Source organism: Ovis canadensis, chromosome 3, assembly GCF_042477335.2.
Source record: "Ovis canadensis isolate MfBH-ARS-UI-01 breed Bighorn chromosome 3, ARS-UI_OviCan_v2, whole genome shotgun sequence".
NCBI lineage: Eukaryota > Metazoa > Chordata > Mammalia > Artiodactyla > Bovidae > Ovis > Ovis canadensis.
This window is the reverse complement of record NC_091247.1, coordinates 195,733,034-195,752,428: the sequence shown is the minus strand read 5'-3', so window position 1 is coordinate 195,752,428 and position 19,395 is coordinate 195,733,034. Positions and strand designations below refer to the sequence as shown.

The 19,395-nt window shown below is 39.1% G+C and overlaps 1 protein-coding gene across 3 annotated transcripts in view; it reads right to left on the bottom strand.

Annotated features, from left to right (window-relative positions):
• Positions 1 to 19,395, bottom strand: part of LMNTD1 (lamin tail domain containing 1) — a 525,827-nt gene that overhangs the window by 60,922 nt on the left and 445,510 nt on the right. For 2 of the 3 annotated variants that reach the window (XM_069585540.1, XM_069585541.1), the window contains one exon: positions 14,107 to 14,222. In XM_069585540.1, the coding sequence (XP_069441641.1) occupies positions 14,107 to 14,165 (59 nt within the window). In that variant the 5' untranslated portion in view covers positions 14,166 to 14,222. Of the gene's footprint in view, positions 1 to 14,106; positions 14,223 to 19,395 lie in introns of those variants that run through there. The other variant, XM_069585542.1, reaches the window with a different exon arrangement.

The following is a 19,395-nucleotide window of genomic DNA, read 5'->3' as shown; positions in this document are numbered from 1 at the left end:
TTCAGGCACTCTATCAGATCTAATCCTTGTACCTATTTCTCACTTCCACTGGTATAATTGTAAGGGATTTGATTTAGGTCATATCTGAATGGTCTAGTGGCTTTCCCTACTTTCTTCAATTTAATTCTGAATTTGGCAATAAAAGGTTCATGATCTGAGCCATAGTCAACTCCCGGTCTTTTATTTTTGCTAACTGTAGAGAGCTTCTCCATCTTCAGCTACAAAGAATATAATCAAATTTTGGTATTAACCATCTGGTGATGTCCATGTGTAGAGTTGTCTCTTGTGTTGTTGGAAGAGGGTGTTTGCTATGCCAGTGCATTCTCTTGGCAAAACTGTTAGCCTTTGCCCTGCTTATTTTGTACTCCAATGCCAAACTTGCCTATTTTCCAGGTATCTCTTGACTTTCTACTTTTTCATTCTAGTCCCCTTTGCTGAAAAGGACATCTTTTTTTGGTGTTAGTTCTAGTAGGTCTTGTAGGTCATCACAGAACTGTTCAGCTTCAGCTTCTTTGGCACTAGTGGTTGGGGCATAGACTTGGATTACTGCGAAATGGAATGGTTTGCCTTGGAAATGAACAGAGATCATTCTGCCATTTTTGAAACTGCACCCAAGTACTGGATTTTGGACTCTTTTGTTGACTATGAGGGCTACTCCATTAATTCTAAGGGATTCTTGCCCACAGTAGTAGATATAATGGTCATCTGAATTAAATTCACCCATTCCACTTTCATCATGTATTATATCTCCCCTTTCCATTAACATGAAAAAACATGATTATCACTTCTGTTTAATATATCATTGTTTACTATCCCTTTTCCCTTTAATTTCTCTTGTTAATTGTCTTGCGTTTATAAAGAATCTACAGTTAATGTGTGCTTTCAAATACATGTTACAAATTAATAACTACAAATACAGCTCACATGTGTACGTGTGTGTATTTGTGTATGTGTGTGTGTGGATGCTGAAGGGAATAGCACAAAAGAGAGAAGAAAGACTTACTCTTCAGGCATTATTTTTGTAAGTAAATCTTACTATGAATAAAGAGATTTTTTTATAAATATAAAAGTATAGTATGCATTGACTTAAACAAAGTCCCTAAACCACAATACAGATATTTTATGAGTAAAACAATATTTTCATGGAGTAGCTCATGAAAAGGCTTATGACAACTGCGTTTTATGACTCACATTGAGGCTCTTCTCAGTAACCTCAAAGCAATCCATGTGCCTGTGACCGTGTGTGTTTTTAATGCAAGGTCCTGGAGTCCCATCCTTTAGCTCTGAAAAACCAGATTCATGGCCAGCCTAAGCCCCGCCTTCCTGGGGGCCACATGTCTATAAGTTATGAACTAACTGTTTTGCCTCTACACACCATCTCTATATTGATCTCATTTTCCAGAGTTCCCATAATGTTATTTGAGCCAGTACAGTTTTGTTTTTGGTTTTCCAAATCTTTATGTAAGGGAACAAAGGCCTGAAACTTCCTAATCTGCCATCTTTCTGGTGTTACTCTCAATCTCTTTGTTTACCAAGAGGTAGTCACAATTGTTTTATTCTATAATTGTTAAGTTCTTTCATCAGAAATGTTATGTATCTGGGAGCTTTCTACTCAAAATCAGATTTCTCTAAGTGTCCTTCTCACATGGCACAGATATCTCAAGCAACTTTAAAAAAGAATTAAATGGCATTGGCAGCTGCATTATTACTCTGCATGCTAAGTTGCTTTAGTCATGTCCGACTCTGTGCGACCCTGTGGACTGTAGCCTGCAAGGCTCCTCTGTCCACCAGATTGTCTATGCAAGAATACTGGAGTGGGTTGCCATGCCCTCCTCCAGGGGATCTTCCCAACCCAGGGATCGAACCCGTGTCTCTTGTGTCTCCTGTATTGGCAGGTGGGTTCTTTACCACAGTGACCCCTGGAAAGCCTGCATTATTACTGTGCAGTACTTAAAAGGCTTCAGCACATGCCATTCCACTGGCTTCCCAGCCACTCAGCTTTCGTCAAAGAAGCTCTAACCCATGAAGACACCCTCTTGAGTATGACAGGCATGGTAATGAAAATGAGACTACAGAGGTCTATTGTCAAATCACAAGCATTTCATCTCTGTCTAAAATGAGACAGATCATATGACATAATTTTTCCCTGACACTGTCTAGAATAAGCAGGAAAAGGACCTTTCTCTTTCAAAGTTCCTTACATCTGGGTTTCATTACAGACAACTGACTATATCTTTTCAGCATGTTCATTTTATAAGCTCTGATTTTTTTTCTTCCTTTGGTAAAACAATTGCATTTCCAAATAAATTTAATTCCATGAAAGATTCCCAATGAGCTTTTGCAAATGCTCTGATCAAAGAAATCTGGTCTAGGGCCACAGGGGGGTTCTTATTTTTGTAGCTGAACAAGAAGTTTCTAATGGCAGCATGCACTGTTGGAAAAGCTAAAACGTTTCAGGAAGAGATGAGCATGGGGCAGCCCACTGTTTGAAACCTGCCCTCACAGACCTATTAGACTCCTTTTGGAAGATGAGAGACTTTCTTCCTGGTGCTTGGTTAGGTTTCCCTTTCCCATGTGGAATTTTCCAAGCTCTTACTTGGTATTTTGCTTCCTCTGTAACTAGTTAACATGAAAGCAGAGGTAGTTATAAATATTCAATTCCAGCATTTCAATGTTATTTCAATGCGGCACTGGACATATTGATAAGAGTTATTAATATGTCCCAGATGATCTCTAAGAACAAATATTTTAAAAATGGACTTGAACTGATCAGTAAACACAAGACATCTAAGTCCAAAGTAACATTGGCTTTAAAAATTGTGTATATTCAGGAGGAGGGAAAGATGGCGGAGGAATAGGACGGGAAGATCACGTTCTCCCTCACAAATTCCTCAAAAGAACATTTCAACGCCGAGCAAACTCCACAAAACAACTTCTGTAGGCTGGCAGAGGACATCAGGCAACTAGAAAAGCAGACCATTGTCTTCAAAAACAGGTAGGAAAAAATATAAAAGACGAAAAAGGAGACAAAGGAAGTGGGGAGGGAGCTCCGTCCCGAGAAGGGAAGCCCGTCCCGGGAAGGGAATTTTTTTTTTTTTTTAATTTTTAGCTTTTTATTTTTTAAATTTTAAAATCTTTAATTCTTACATGCATTCCCAAACATGAACCCCCCTCCCACCTCCCTCCCCGGAACATCTTTCTGGGTCATCCCCATGCACCAGCCCCAAGCATGCTGCATCCTGCGTCAGACATAGACTGGCGATTCAATTCACATGATAGTATACATGTTAGAATGTCATTCTCCCAAATCATCCCACCCTCTCCCTCTCCCTCTGAATCCAAAAGTCCGTTATACACATCTGTGTCTCTTTCCCTGTCTTGCATACAGGGTCGTCATTGCCATCTTCCTAAATTCCATATATATGTGTTAGTATACTGTATTGGTGTTTTTCTTTCTGGCTTACTTCACTCTGTATAATCGGCTCCAGTTTCATCCATCTCATCAGAACTGATTCAAATGAATTCTTTTTAACGGCTGAGTAATACTCCATTGTGTATATGTACCACAGCTTTCTTACCCATTCATCTGCTGATGGACATCTAGGTTGTTTCCATGTCCTGGCTATTATAAACAGTGCTGCGATGAACATTGGGGTACATGTGTCTCTTTCAATTCTGGTTTCCTCGGTGTGTATGCCCAGAAGTGGGATTGCTGGGTCATAAGGTAGTTCTATTTGCAATTTTTTAAGGAATCTCCACACTGTTCTCCATAGTGGCTGTACTAGTTTGCATTCCCACCAACAGTGTAGGAGGGTTCCCTTTTCTCCACACCCTCTCCAGCATTTATTGCTTGCAGATTTTTGGATCGCAGCCATTCTGACTGGTGTGAAGTGGTACCTCATTGTGGTTTTGATTTGCATTTCTCTAATAATGAGTGATGTTGAGCATCTTTTCATGTGTTTGTTAGCCATCCGTATGTCTTCTTTGGAGAAATGTCTATTTAGTTCCTCGGCCCATTTTTTGATTGGGTCGTTTATTTTTCTGGAGTTGAGCTGCAGAAGTTGCTTGTATATTTTTGAGATTAGTTGTTTGTCAGTCAAATTCAATGCAATCCCTATCAAGCTACCAGCCACATTTTTCACAGAACTAGAACAAATAATTTCAAGCTTTGTATGGAAATACAAAAAACCTCGAATAGCCAAAGCAATCTTGAGAAAGAAGAATGGAACTGGAGGAATCAACTTGCCTGACTTCAGGCTCTACTACAAAGCCACAGTCATCAAGACAGTATGGTACTGGCACAAAGACAGACATATAGATCAATGGAACAAAATAGAAAGCCCAGAGATAAATCCACACACATATGGACACCTTATCTTTGACAAAGGAGGCAAGAATATACAATGGAGTAAAGACAATCTCTTTAACAAGCGGTGCTGGGAAAACTGGTCAACCACTTGTAAAAGAATGAAACTAGATCACTTTCTAACACCGCACACAAAAATAAACTCAAAATGGATTAAAGATCTAAATGTAAGATCAGAAACTATAAAACTCCTAGAGGAGAACATAGGCAAAACACTCTCAGACATAAATCACAGCAGGATCCTCTATGATCCACCTCCCAGAATGCTGGAAATAAAAGCAAAAATAAACAAATGGGATCTAATTAAAATTAAAAGCTTCTGCACAACCAAGGAAAATATAAGCAAGGTGAAAAGACAGCCATCTGAATGGGAGAAAATAATAGCAAATGAAGCAACCGGGAAGGGAATTTTAAGAAGAGAGGTTTCCAAACACCAGGAAACACTCTCCCTGCCGAGTCTGTGGTGAGCCTTGGAAACACAGAGGGCAACATAACAGGAAGGAAAAATAGATAAATAATTAAAACCAACAGATTACAAGCCCACCAGTAACTCCCCCAGCGGAAAAGCAGCACAGACGCCTGCATCCGCCATTGGGAAGTGGGGGCAGGGCAGGGACGCGCGGGAGGCGCGGGCTGCAGAGCTTTGCAAGAATCGGGCAGGAATGCCCCATGCGCAACCAGAACGACCTAACTTGGGCTAGCAAACCAGACTGTGGGATAGCTACCACGCGAAAAGCTCGAACATAAGACACCGCCAGGACTGAGCACAGAACAAAGGACGGAGCGGAAAAAGCCGGCTGCAGACCATTCCCCGCCGGGGACAGGCAGCCAGAGCCGTAAGGACTGGAAAGGGGCAATTGCAGACCCGGAGAGACTTTACTTACCTAACTGCAAGCAGGCTCCTTTGCTAAGACTTCTGGGGGTGTTGGACAGTCACAGTCTGCCTCACGGGGGGCGCCAGCGGTCCACCCAGAGAGCTGAGCGGCAGCGGCGGAAAAGGTGACAAGCCGCGGCGATCGCGCTCGCCAAACTCCTGAGCTACTCGGACCTGGGAAGGGCACAAAGCGCAGTCCCAGCCGCATTTGTGCCTCTGAGGGCTGCCTGAGGGCCGAACCTGAGCGGCTTGGACCGGGGAAGTGCACGCAGCCTAGGGCCGGCCCCAGACGGTTCCCGGCTGAGCATCGTAGAGCCGGAGCGGTTTGTGCGCCGCGAGAAAGGACAGGTCAAGCGGGGCAGAGATACTGTGTTCACACGACAGTGCTATTTGTTTGCAGCATCCCCCCTCCCCACAGCGCGACTGAACTAGTGAGCCTAAAAACCAGCAAACAGAAGAAGTTAAACAGAGGGAACCACCTTGGAAGTGAGCCCACATGGCCCATAACATCAGAGAAGAGCCAGATATATTTTTAATTTTTTAATTTTTTAAAAATCATTCTTTTTTTTTTTTTTTGCTTTTTGCTTTTTTTTTCTTTTTTTTTCCGAGCTTTTTTTTTAATTGTTAAGTCTTCTATTTCTCCTCTAATTTTTATTTCTATAACCTAGTATTACTATTTAAAAAAAAAAAAAAAACTTTTTTTTTTTTTTTTAAGGCAAAAACCATAAATACTCTTTGGATGGTTGTTGGTGTTTTGTTTTGGTTTTTTTTTTTTTTGCTTGTTTGTTTTTTAATAATTCTTTTTTTTTCTTTCTTTCTTCCTTTTTCCTTCTGCTTTTCTTTAATATTGTATCTTTGAAAATCCAACCTCTACTCCAGATTTTTAATCTTAGCTCTTAGGTTTTTGTTGTCAATTTTGTACATTTAAAAACCCAAACTTCACTACCCAAGTTTACCTGAGAGCGAGATTACTGGCTTGACCACTCTCTCCTCCTCTGGACTCTCCTTTTTCTCCACCAGGTGGCCTCTGTCTCTTTTCTCCCCCATCTCTTCTCTATCCAACTCTGTGAATCTCTGCGTGTTCCAGACGGTAGAGAACACCTAAGGAACTGGTTACTGGCAGGATTTGTCTCTCTCCTACTCATTCCTCTCTCTTATCCTCCTGGTCACCTCTGTCTACTTCCTCCCTCTCCTCTTCCCCGTATAACTCTGTAAATACCTCTGAGCGGTCCAGACTATAGAGCGCACATAAGGAAGTGACTACTGGCTAGCTTGCTCTCTCCTCTCTTAATCTCACTGCATCTCATTCCAGTTACCTCTAACTACCCCCTCCATCTTCTCTTCTCCTTGTAACTCAGTGAACCTCTCTGAGTGTCCCTCAATGTGGAGAAACTTTTCATCTTTAACCTAGATGTTTTATCATCGGTGCTGTATAGATGGAGAAGTCTAGAGGCTACTGTAAAAATAAAACTGAAAACCAGAAGCAGGAAGCTTAAACCCAAAGCCTGAAAACATTAGAGAACTCTTGAATTCAGGGAACATTAAGCAATAGGAGCTCATCAAATGCCTTCATACCTACACCGAAACCAAGCTCCACGCAAGGGCCAACAAGTTCCAAAACAAGACATACCACCCAAATTCTCCAGCAACACAGGAACACTCCCCTGAGCCTCAATATACAGGCAGCTCAAAATTATCCCAAAACCTTTGATGTCTCATAACCCATTACGGGTCACTCCACTGCACTCCAGAGAGAAGAAACCCAGCTCCACCCACCAAAACTCCAACACAAGCCTCCCTAACCAGGAAACCTTGACAAGCCACTGATAGAACCCCACCCAAAGTGAGGAAGCTCCATAATAAAGAGAACTCCACAAATTATCAGAATATAAAAAGGCCACCCCAAACGCAGCAATATAACCAAGATGAAGAGACAGAGGAATACTCAGCAGGTAAAGGAACAGGAGAGTTGCCCACCAAACCAAACAAAAGAGGAAGAAGTAGGGAATCTACCGGAGAAGGAATTCCGAATATTGATAGTGAAAATGATCCAAAATCTTGAAATCAAAATGGAAACACAGATAAATAGCCTAGAGACAAGGATTGAGAAGATGCAAGAAAGGTTTAACAAGGACCTAGAAGAAATAAAAAAGAGTCAAAATATAATGAATAACACAATAAATGAGATCAGAAACTCTCTGGAGGCAACAAATAGTAGAATAACGGAGGCAGAAGATAGGATTAGTGAAATAGAAGATAGAATGGTAGAAATTAATGAATCAGAGAGGAAACAAGAAAAACGAATTAAAAGAAACGAGGACAATCTCAGAGACCTCCAGGACAATATGAAACGCTCCAACATTCGAATTATAGGAGTCCCAGAAGAAGAAGACAGAAAGAAAGATCATGAGAAAATCCTTGAGGAGATAATAGTTGAAAACTTCCCTAAAATGGGGAAGGAAATAATCACCCACGTCCAAGAAACACAGAGAGTCCCAAATAGGATTAACCCAAGGCGAAACACCCCAAGACACATATTAATCAAATTAACAAAGATCAAACACAAAGAACAAATATTAAAAGCAGCAAGGGAAAAACAACAAATAACACACAAGGGGATTCCCATAAGGATAACAGCTGATCTGTCAATAGAAACTCTTCAGGCCAGGAGGGAATGGCAAGACATACTTAAAGTGATGAAAGACAATAACCTACAGCCCAGATTACTGTACCCAGCAAGGATCTCATTCAAATACGAAGGAGAAATCAAAAGCTTTACAGACAAGCAAAAGCTGAGAGAATTCAGCACCACCAAACCAGCTCTCCAACAAATTCTAAAGGATATCCTCTAGACAGGAAACAAAAAAAGGGTGTATAAACCCGAACCCAAAACAATAAAGTAAATGGCAACGGGATCATACTTATCAATAATTACCTTAAACGTAAATGGGTTGAATGCCCCAACCAAAAGACAAAGACTGGCTGAATGGATACAAAAACAAGACCCCTCTATATGCTGCTTACAAGAGACCCACCTCAAAACAAGGGACACATACAGACTGAAAGTGAAGGGCTGGAAAAAGATATACCACGCAAATAGAGACCAAAAGAAAGCAGGAGTGGCAATACTCATATCCGATAAAATAGACTTTAAAACAAAGGCTGTGATAAGAGACAAAGAAGGCCACTACATAATGATCAAAGGAACAATCCAAGAAGAAGATATAACAATTATAAATATATATGCACCCAATATAGGAGCACCACAATATGTAAGACAAATGCTATCAAGTATGAAAGGGGAAATCAACAATAACACAATAATAGTGGGAGACTTTAATACCCCACTCACACCTATGGACAGATCAACTAAACAGAAAATTAACAAAGAAACGCAAACTTTAAATGATACATTAGATCAGTTAGACCTAATTGATATCTATAGGACATTTCACCCCAAAACAATGAATTTCACCTTTTTTTCAAGTGCTCATGGAACCTTCTCCAGGATAGATCACATCCTGGGCCATAAATCTAAACTTGATAAATTCAAGAAAATCGAAATCATTCCAAGCATCTTTTCTGACCATAATGCATTAAGGTTAGATCTCAATTACAGGAGAAAAACTATTAAAAATTCCAACATATGGAGGTTGAACAACACACTTCTGAATAACCAACAAATCACAGAAGAAATCAAAAAAGAAATCAAAATATGCATAGAAACTAATGAAAATGAAAACACAACAACCCAAAACCTGTGGGACACTATAAAAGCGGTGCTAAGAGGAAAGTTCATAGCAATACAGGCATACCTCAAGAAACAAGAAAAAAGTCAAATAAATAACCTAACTCTACAAGTAAAGCAACTAGAAAAGGAAGAGTTGGAGAACCCCAGAGTTAGTAGAAGGAAAGAAATCTTAAAAATTAGGGCAGAAATAAATGCAAAAGAAACAAAAGAGACCATAGCAAAAATCAACAAAGCCAAAAGCTGGTTCTTTGAAAGGATAAATAAAATTGACAAACCATTAGCCAGACTCATCAAGAAGCAAAGAGAGAAAAATCAAATCAATAAAATTAGAAATGAAAATGGAGAGATCACAACAGACAACACAGAAATACAAAGGATCATAAGAGACTACTATCAGCAGTTGTATGCCAATAAAATGGACAACGTGGAAGAAATGGACAAATTCTTAGAAAAGTACAATTTTCCAAAACTGAACCAGGAAGAAATAGAAAATCTTAACAGACCCATCACAAGCACGGAAATTGATACTGTAATCAGAAATCTTCCAGCAAACAAAAGCCCAGGTCCAGATGGCTTCACAGCTGAATTCTACCAAAAATTTCGAGAAGAGCTAACACCTATCCTCCTCAAACTCTTCCAGAAAATTGCAGAGGAAGGTAAACTTCCAAACTCATTCTATGAGGCCACCATCACCCTAATACCAAAACCTGACAAAGATGTCACAAAAAAAGAAAACTACAGGCCAATATCACTGATGAACATAGATGCAAAAATCCTGAACAAAATTCTAGCAATCAGAATCCAACAACACATTAAAAAGATCATACACCATGACCAAGTGGGCTTTATCCTAGGGATGCAAGGATTCTTCAATATCCGCAAATCAATCAATGTAATTCACCACATTAACAAATTGAAAAATAAAAACCATATGATTATCTCAATAGATGCAGAGAAGGCCTTTGACAAAATCCAACATCCATTTATGATAAAATCTCTCCAGAAAGCAGGAATAGAAGGAACATACCTCAACATAATAAAAGCTATCTATGACAACCCCACAGCAAACATTATCCTCAATGGTGAAAAATTGAAAGCATTTCCCCTAAAGTCAGGAACAAGACAAGGGTGTCCACTTTCACCGCTACTATTCAACATAGTTCTGGAAGTTTTGGCCACAGCAATCAGAGCAGAAAAAGAAATAAAAGGAATCCAAATTGGAAAAGAAGAAGTAAAACTCTCACTGTTTGCAGATGACATGATCCTCTACATGGAAAACCCTAAAGACTCCACCAGAAAATTACTAGAGCTCATCAATGAATACAGTAAAGTTGCAGGATATAAAATCAACACACAGAAATCCCTTGCATTCCTATACACGAATAATGAGAAAGTAGAAAAAGAAATTAAGGAAACAATTCCATTCACCATTGCAACGAAAAGAATAAAATACTTAGGAATATATCTACCTAAAGAAACTAAAGACCTATATATAGAAAACTATAAAACACTGATGAAAGAAATCAAAGAGGACACTAATAGATGGAGAAATATACCATGTTCATGGATCAGAAGAATCAATATAGTGAAAATGAGTATACTACCCAAAGCAATTTACAAATTCAATGCAATCCCTATCAAGCTACCAGCCACATTTTTCACAGAACTAGAACAAATAATTTCAAGCTTTGTATGGAAATACAAAAAACCTCGAATAGCCAAAGCAATCTTGAGAAAGAAGAATGGAACTGGAGGAATCAACTTGCCTGACTTCAGGCTCTACTACAAAGCCACAGTCATCAAGACAGTATGGTACTGGCACAAAGACAGACATATAGATCAATGGAACAAAATAGAAAGCCCAGAGATAAATCCACACACATATGGACACCTTATCTTTGACAAAGGAGGCAAGAATATACAATGGAGTAAAGACAATCTCTTTAACAAGTGGTGCTGGGAAAACTGGTCAACCACTTGTAAAAGAATGAAACTAGATCACTTTCTAACACCGCACACAAAAATAAACTCAAAATGGATTAAAGATCTAAATGTAAGACCAGAAACTATAAAACTCCTAGAGGAGAACATAGGCAAAACACTCTCTGACATAAATCACAGCAGGATCCTCTATGATCCACCTCCCAGAATTCTGGAAATAAAAGCAAAAATAAACAAATGGGATCTAATTAAAAGCTTCTGCACAACAAAGGAAACTATAAGCAAGGTGAAAAGACAGCCTTCTGAATGGGATAAAATAATAGCAAATGAAGCAACTGACAAACAACTAATCTCAAAAATATACAAGCAACTTATGCAGCTCAATTCCAGAAAAATAAACGACCCAATCAAAAAATGGGCCGAAGAACTAAATAGACATTTCTCCAAAGAAGACATACGGATGGCTAACAAACACATGAAAAGATGCTCAACATCACTCATTATTAGAGAAATGCAAATCAAAACCACAATGAGGTACCACTTCACACCAGTCAGAATGGCTGCGATCCAAAAATCTGCAAGCAATAAATGCTGGAGAGGGTGTGGAGAAAAGGGAACCCTCCTACACTGTTGGTGGGAATGCAAACTAGTACAGCCACTATGGAGAACAGTGTGGAGATTCCTTAAAAAATTGCAAATAGAACTCCCTTATGACCCAGCAATCCCACTTCTGGGCATACACACCGAGGAAACCAGAATTGAAAGAGACACATGTACCCCAATGTTCATCGCAGCACTGTTTATAATAGCCAGGACATGGAAACAACCTAGATGTCCATCAGCAGATGAATGGATAAGAAAGCTGTGGTACATATACACAATGGAGTATTACTCAGCCGTTAAAAAGAATTCATTTGAATCAGTTCTGATGAGATGGATGAAACTGGAGCCGATTATACAGAGTGAAGTAAGCCAGAAAGAAAAACACCAATACAGTATACTAACACATATATATGGAATTTAGGAAGATGGCAATGACGACCCTGTATGCAAGACAGGGAAAGAGACACAGATGTGTATAATGGACTTTTGGACTCAGAGGGAGAGGGAGAGGGTGGGATGATTTGGGAGAATGACATTCTAACATGTATACTATCATGTGAATTGAATCGCCAGTCTATGTCTGACGCAGGATGCAGCATGCTTGGGGCTGGTGCATGGGGATGACCCAGAAAGATGTTCTGGGGAGGGAGGTGGGAGGGGGGTTCATGTTTGGGAATGCATGTAAGAATTAAAGATTGTAAAATTTAAAAAATAAAAAACTAAAATTTAAAAAAAAAATTGTGTATATTCAATATTAAAGATCATTTAACCAGACCACCTGACCTGCCTCTTGAGAAACCTATATGCAGGTCAGGAAGCAACAGTTAGAACTGGACATGGAACAACAGACTGGTTCCAAATAGGAAAAGGAGTATGTCAAGGCTGTATATTGTCACCCTGCTTATTTAACTTGTATGCAGAGTACACATGAGAAACACTGGGCTGGAAGAAGCATAAGCTGGAATCAAGATTGCTGGGAGAAATATCAATAACCTCAGATATGCAGATGACATCACCCTTATGGCAGATAGTGAAGAGGAACTCAAAAGCCTCTTGATGAAAGTGAAAGAGGAGAGTGAAAAAGTTGGCTTAAAGCTCAACATTCAGAAAACTAAGATCATGGCCTCTGGTCCCTTCGCTTCATGGGAAATAGATGAAGAAACAGTGGAATCAGTGTCAGACTTATTTTTGGGGGTTCCAAAATCACTGCAAATGGTGACTGCAGCCATGAAATTAAAAGATGCTTACTCCTTGGAAGAAAAGTTATGACCAACCTAGATAGCATATTGAAAAGCAGAGACTTACTTTGCCAACAAAGGTCCATTTAGTCAAGGCTGTGGTTTTTCCAGTGGTCATGTATGGATGTGATAGTTGGACTGTGAAGAAAGCTGAGCGCCAAAGAATTAACGCTTTTGAACTGTGGTGTTAGAGAAGACTCTTGAGAGTCCCTTGGACTGCAAGGAGATCCAACCAGTCCATTCTAAAGGAGATCAGCCCTGGGTGTTCTTTGGAAGGAATGATGCTAAAGCTGAAACTCCAATACTTTGGCCACCACATGCGAAGAGTTGACTCATTGGAAAAGACTCTGATGCTGGGAGAGATTGGGGGCAGGAGGAAAAGGGGACGACAGAGGATAAGATGGCTGGATGGCATCACCGACTCAATGGACATGAGTCTGAGTGAACTCCGGGAGCTGGTGATGGACAGGGAGGCCTGGCTTGCTGTGATTCATGGGGTCACAAAGAGTCAGACACGACTGAGCAACTGAACTGAACTGAAACATTTTTAATTGGAGGATAATTGCTTTACAATATTATGTTAGTTTCTGCCATACATCATCATGAATCAGCCGTAGATATACATATGTCCCCTCCCTCCCAGCTCTCTAGGTTGTCACAGAGCACCAGGTTTGAGCTCCCAGTGTCATACAGCAAATTCCCACTGGCTATCTGTTTTACATATGGTAATCTACGTGTTTCCATGTTACTCTTTCAATTCGTCCCTCCCTCTTCTTCCCCCACTGTGTCCACAAGCCTGGTCTCTATGTCTGTGTCTCCACTGCCACCCTGCAAATAGATTCATCAGTATCATCTTTCTAGGTTCCATATATATGCATTAACATATGGCTGTTTTTCTTAAAGATCATTTTTTAACAAAACATTGGAAAACAAATGCTGATGCTGTAGTTGATAAAATGATTTACATTAGTAGTAAAAAACAGAGAGTTGTAATTTTAACATCCTCCTAGACATTTCCTAAACCAAAATTCTCCAGCAGTTCTCTGTTAGTAAAGTAGTTTTAAAGAAACCGTTTGCCAATTACTTTAACATGTTTAGATATGAGTTTTGGAAACTCTACCAGGTCTGATATGATGGGGACCTGTCTAGGTGAATTTTTTTATTACTCAGGGACTAAACATTATAAAACAGTGGTTGAGGAAACTGTAGTATGTTATCATTAATTTTAAGAGATTTGTAGACTCGATTCTAGTTCTATTTTATAAGCCGTTTTGAAATAAAGAGGTCAAATGCTCCATCCTCATCCTCTGAAACTCATTTGTGACTTTCTTACTGTGCTTGAGTCTCCATCTTTTCTGTCTCATGGACTCCACTCTGCAGCACCACCGACATTTCCTGAATAGTTTCTGAGTCTCTTGCACTGGCTGGAAAACAAGAATCTTTTCTTTTCTGGAAAAATAAATTATGGCATTAGACAATGAAGAGAACTGAGATTCAAGGCAGATTTTCTTTTTCAAGTGACCTCACTTGTTAATCTAACTACCTTAAAGCACTCTCCAGACATCATGATTTCTTCACCAAGCTGATGCCAGGATTCTAATGTGAATGTGTAAGTACCGACATAGCCAAATACTGATACTGGCTAAGAATGTTAAACAAATCAAGACGAAGGTGTGCAGCACCCACTGGAGGCAGCTCAAGAGACAGGGCGGTAACCCAGCAAAGCTACCTTTATGATCACAACTTTCACATCTGGCCGATCCTGCCTGTTAGAACACTATGAGGTAGCGTCTCCATAGTTACAAAGTTCCAGCCTCTGAACAATTGCTGTGTTAATACTGAACCTGCTTTGCAGTTTGCACACATCAAATAAGGTAAATCGCTTTAAGAGAGCCATTTCTCTTACCAGGCAAATTTTGTCATCAAAATGTTTGTTATCCTATTTTGAATTTCTGAGGGTTAAAGCTAGTATGCAAATCTGGGGGGAGTTACTCACTGTTCTGGGCGTGGGGGGGTTGATTCATTTGTTTTGACAAATGCTTTTTGAAGACATGGCAACAACTAGGCAGCACAAACAGAAAACGTGTATATTTTGAGGCAAAAAGAAACCTATTGGTGGAAATAATGAAACCAAAGCCAGGAGTTCTAAATTCTTCTCCTAGTTATTCCAGCGATATGATTTAGAAGAGATCACTCAGTTAAGATTCTACCTTGAGTAAAAGATCCACATTTAATGTGTCATAATAATAATGGCATGGGATACAATTAACACACATGAAAGTACATAATTGTGCATATAATAAGATATGTCAATGATGATTACTGGATGAGTAAGTTCATTCAATAGATATTTAAACAAGCATTTACTATTACCAGGAACCATCAAGATACTATGAACAAACAATTCCTGCCTCAAGGAATAATGATAAAATATCTCCTAATTTAGATTAGAAAATGGCTTCCATCTTGGAATGATGCATAACATGTAAATATCAATACAAAGGACAATGAAGAAAGTAACTGCTTTAATAAAAGAAAAAGGAAAGAAGTATATCACATAATGATACAAGTCAACTTGAGGAGAGCAAACATTTGACTATATTTTCTTCATCTCAGAGATGAAGGGAAATTCCTTATTAGAATTATAAGCCAATTATATCAACACAAAGAGATTTATAAATTCATATTTATGTTCAGAAAAGAATTAAAATGCATTTATTACTTTTTGCCACCATCCCAGTTTCCTTACATCTTCCTATGTGGATGGTTTCCTAGCTATTACACAGTTTTGTACTTGAACTACATATATTCCCATGATGTCATTATGATATCATTTGTTTTATCAGAAAACCTATCCACATTTTCCAATATTGTTTGGAGAAACAAAAACCTGCCAATGGAGAAAAATGTTGAAAAGCTTTAATATTGTGCAGGTTTCAGTAGTTATTCCCCACACGAGACGTTTTCTTTATCTACTTCCCAAGCTAGAGCATACATGCAATTAACATAAGTTTCCTCTTTTGCTGCTTCTCAATCGAAGCCAACAGTTTTCAACAGGAGATGAAGTGAATCACAGGGAATTTTGTGAATGTGAGGGGACATTGTTCAGGCTCCTCTGTCCATGGAATTCTCCAGGCAAGAATATTGGAGTGGGTAGCCATTCCCTTCTCCAGAGGCTCTCCCAGGGACTGAACCTGGGTCTCCCACATCACAGGCAGATTCTTTGCTGTCTGACCCACCAGGAAATCCCATGAAGGGACATTAGTAGTAGTCATAAAGATTTGGTGGGTTGCTACTGGCATTTAGTGGACAGGATCCAGAAGTGTTAGGCTTTCTACAACGTGGCAGATAATCCTCCTTGGTAAAGAATTTTCCCATGTACCATCCGACTTGCTTGACATTCATGGAGATGAAAACTAATTTATAATTATCTGAGTCTAAAGCCCAACTCTGTATTATATATAAGTGAAAAATATTTTTATATGTTTTGATATTTTCCAGAAAGTAACTATGCATTATTTACAGTGAGGGAAGATTATAGACTGGTTTGTTCAGACCTTTTCCAAAAGTTGTTCATCAGTTGGAAAAATTACATCATCAAAGGCAATATCACGTGGTGTGTTCAAGTGATATAACTTATCTGACATAGGCAATAACAGTATCAACAACAATAACAAAATCAACATGAATCTGATGAATCTTCTAATTTACATAAAATATAGAGAACAGAAGAGCACGTTAGCTAATAGATCAAGATATTTAAAAGGCAACCTGTGTAATTTGTGGTATAACTTATAATCTGAATTCAAGCAAACTAAAAAATGCAAAAGACATTGGAAATTTAAGTACACTGGATACTTAATAATATTAAGGACTAACTGTTAAATATTTAAGGTGCATTATGGTATTATGTAGAGAAGAAAAATGGCAACCCATTCCAGTATATTTGCCTGGGGAATCCCATGGGTAGAGGAGCCTGGTGGGCTATAGTCCATGGGGTTGCTAAAGAGACACGACTTAGCAACAAAACAACCAACAATGGTATTATGACTGTATTTTTTAAAAAAAGATTTCTTGTTTAGAGATACATCCTGAAACATTGTAGATAAAATGATATGATGTCTAGATTTGCTTCAAAATAATGCAGAAAGTAGGGAGTGGATGGAGTTGTGAATGAAAAAGATGGCAATGACTTGTAATTGTTGAAGCTGGGTAATGGGTACAAGGAGGTTTGTTATACATTTTGTTTATTTTTTCTATAGATTTTGAAATTCTCTGTAGTGAAAAGGGAGGGTCATTTGGGGATGTGTAGACTCTGCATTCATTGGAAGGCCAGATACTGAAGCTTCGGTCACCTGATGTGAACAGCTGACTCACTGGGAAAGTCCCTGATGTTGGGAAAGATTGAGGGCGAAAAGAGAAGAGGGTGTCAGAGGATGAGATGGCTGGATGGCATCACCGATGCAATGGACATGAACTTGGGAGACAGCGAAGGACAGGGAAGCCTGGCATGCTGCAGCCCATGGAGTCGTAGAGTCGGACATGACTGGGCAACTGAACGAGAACACCAACAGACTCCTTACATTGGTAACATCATCATCATGGCTGTCTCTAGTTCAGGAAGGACAGAGCCAAGTTAGAGCTGAAAGGGAAAAGCAAAAACACTGTTCATGAGGTTCACCGGCCTCACACAGGTCCTTTCACTACAGCTCTGGAAGATGGGAGTCTCCCCATGTGAGGAAGTGGCAGTCCAGACAGATGAAAATCTCTTCCAAGGTTATACGGCCACTGGATGGCTGAGCCAGGATTTGGTCTCACATCCATTTCTTACAAAATCCCCTTCACTCTACTCCCTGTTTCTCTGCTGTAGTTACTGTCCAATAGCTTCCTAACTCCTTCCAAGGAAACTGCGTAACTACTTCTCTGCCCCTGAACCAGCTCAGTCCTGATCTTTCTCTTTGCTATGGTCTCAGATCACTCTCTCCCATAGTCCAGACTCTGTGTCATTTCTCTTTGGCCATATCCTCTATTGGGAAGACATCAGAATTTTGCATGAGAAATTGAAAGAGTATATATAGGACAAAATAAGATGATGATAACTGAGTTTTATATTGTAAGCTTTTACCTTGATTAAAAAAATACGTATTCTGTAATCTAAAAACAAATAGGCAAAACATTATATGTCCATAATTTTTTAAAAGTTGAAAGACACAAAGAGCTGACTTTATGCACTCTGGTCTTCTGTTTCCCCATATGGAGAACATTTGCACAGTAGGAGATTTTGATTAAATCAGTAATATAAATAAAATGTCTTGTGCGAATGAAGGTAGTATATATAAAGAGAATTTTCTTCCCCTCTCAGACCATGGATGGAAATTTCCAAATTGAGTATCATGTAATTGAAGATTACAATTTAAAACTTGATTTTGCTCCACTATCTGTGATTCAAAGAATTTGTATATATAGGGTTACACTTTCACATTTGCACTCATATTATAGCACAAATTCCTATTGTAAAGCATTTTGCTAGTCTAAAAATGTGCTGTATTGCTTCATATCCTTCACACAAATCCACATGTAATAACACAGCCTTGAACAGAGATGCTATTATTTCACCTTGAAGTCAGGGTCACGTGAAGGTCCTGCTGGAGGTGTTCACAGGAAAGGACAGAGGGCCAGTTATTGGGAGTTTCAAGTTTCAGATATCTTGCTCTGAATACCTTCATGGCCCTTCCAATCACAAAATTCTATTGCCAAACAACCGTAAGAACTCAGATTTGTTTACATGATACTAAATGTCAAACAATAGCTTGAATTCTCAAACATTCATATCAGTTTCAGCAACAGTTCATAAATAACTACATAGATACATGTAATTACACGTAAAATAAATAAGTACATATACTGAGGCTCAGCCTTTATCCATGAATCATTTCTATCCACTTTCTTTGGAGGAATAAAATATCTATTCTGCGACAGGGCATCTCAGACTTGTTCAGAAGGGCAGAGATCCAGAACATACGCTCTTATTTGCAGAACATTTTCTTTGTTAAATATTTTCAAAAATACAGATCAATACATTTTTACTTCCTCTACACCCTAGTTTTATATATATATATTTACTAGCAAAAAGAAATGCACCTATATTATTTGGATATCATATAAACTCACAACTACCAGCTCACACATCTTAAAATAAAATATATCACCCAACAAAGTGTTCAGCCAAGAGCAAATGATTGGTTTTGAGATTTCTTCTTCATAGGAATTTGCAGTTTCATTTTCTTCTCTCATCTACTGGCAACCTTAAGCAGCAAAGTGGTGTCTGGAGACAAGGACTTGTAAAAAATGATTGGAGAAAAAATTTGAATTGAGAATATGTGATCCATTAACATTTTTCCTTTGCAAACAGGGTAAAGGCAATCATTCAATATTACAGTCAAACGCTTGCTCTCTACAGCTTGGAACACTAGTGCTCCTTGGGAACAAGTGTGAGTAGCCATGGATTAAAGGAGTATGAAAGAGAGTTATTAGAAACGTGGATATGGGCTCTGCCCATGGTGTTAGGCACGAATATAAGACTGAATGGAGCCTCTCCCAACTCAGTGTGGAAGCACATCCA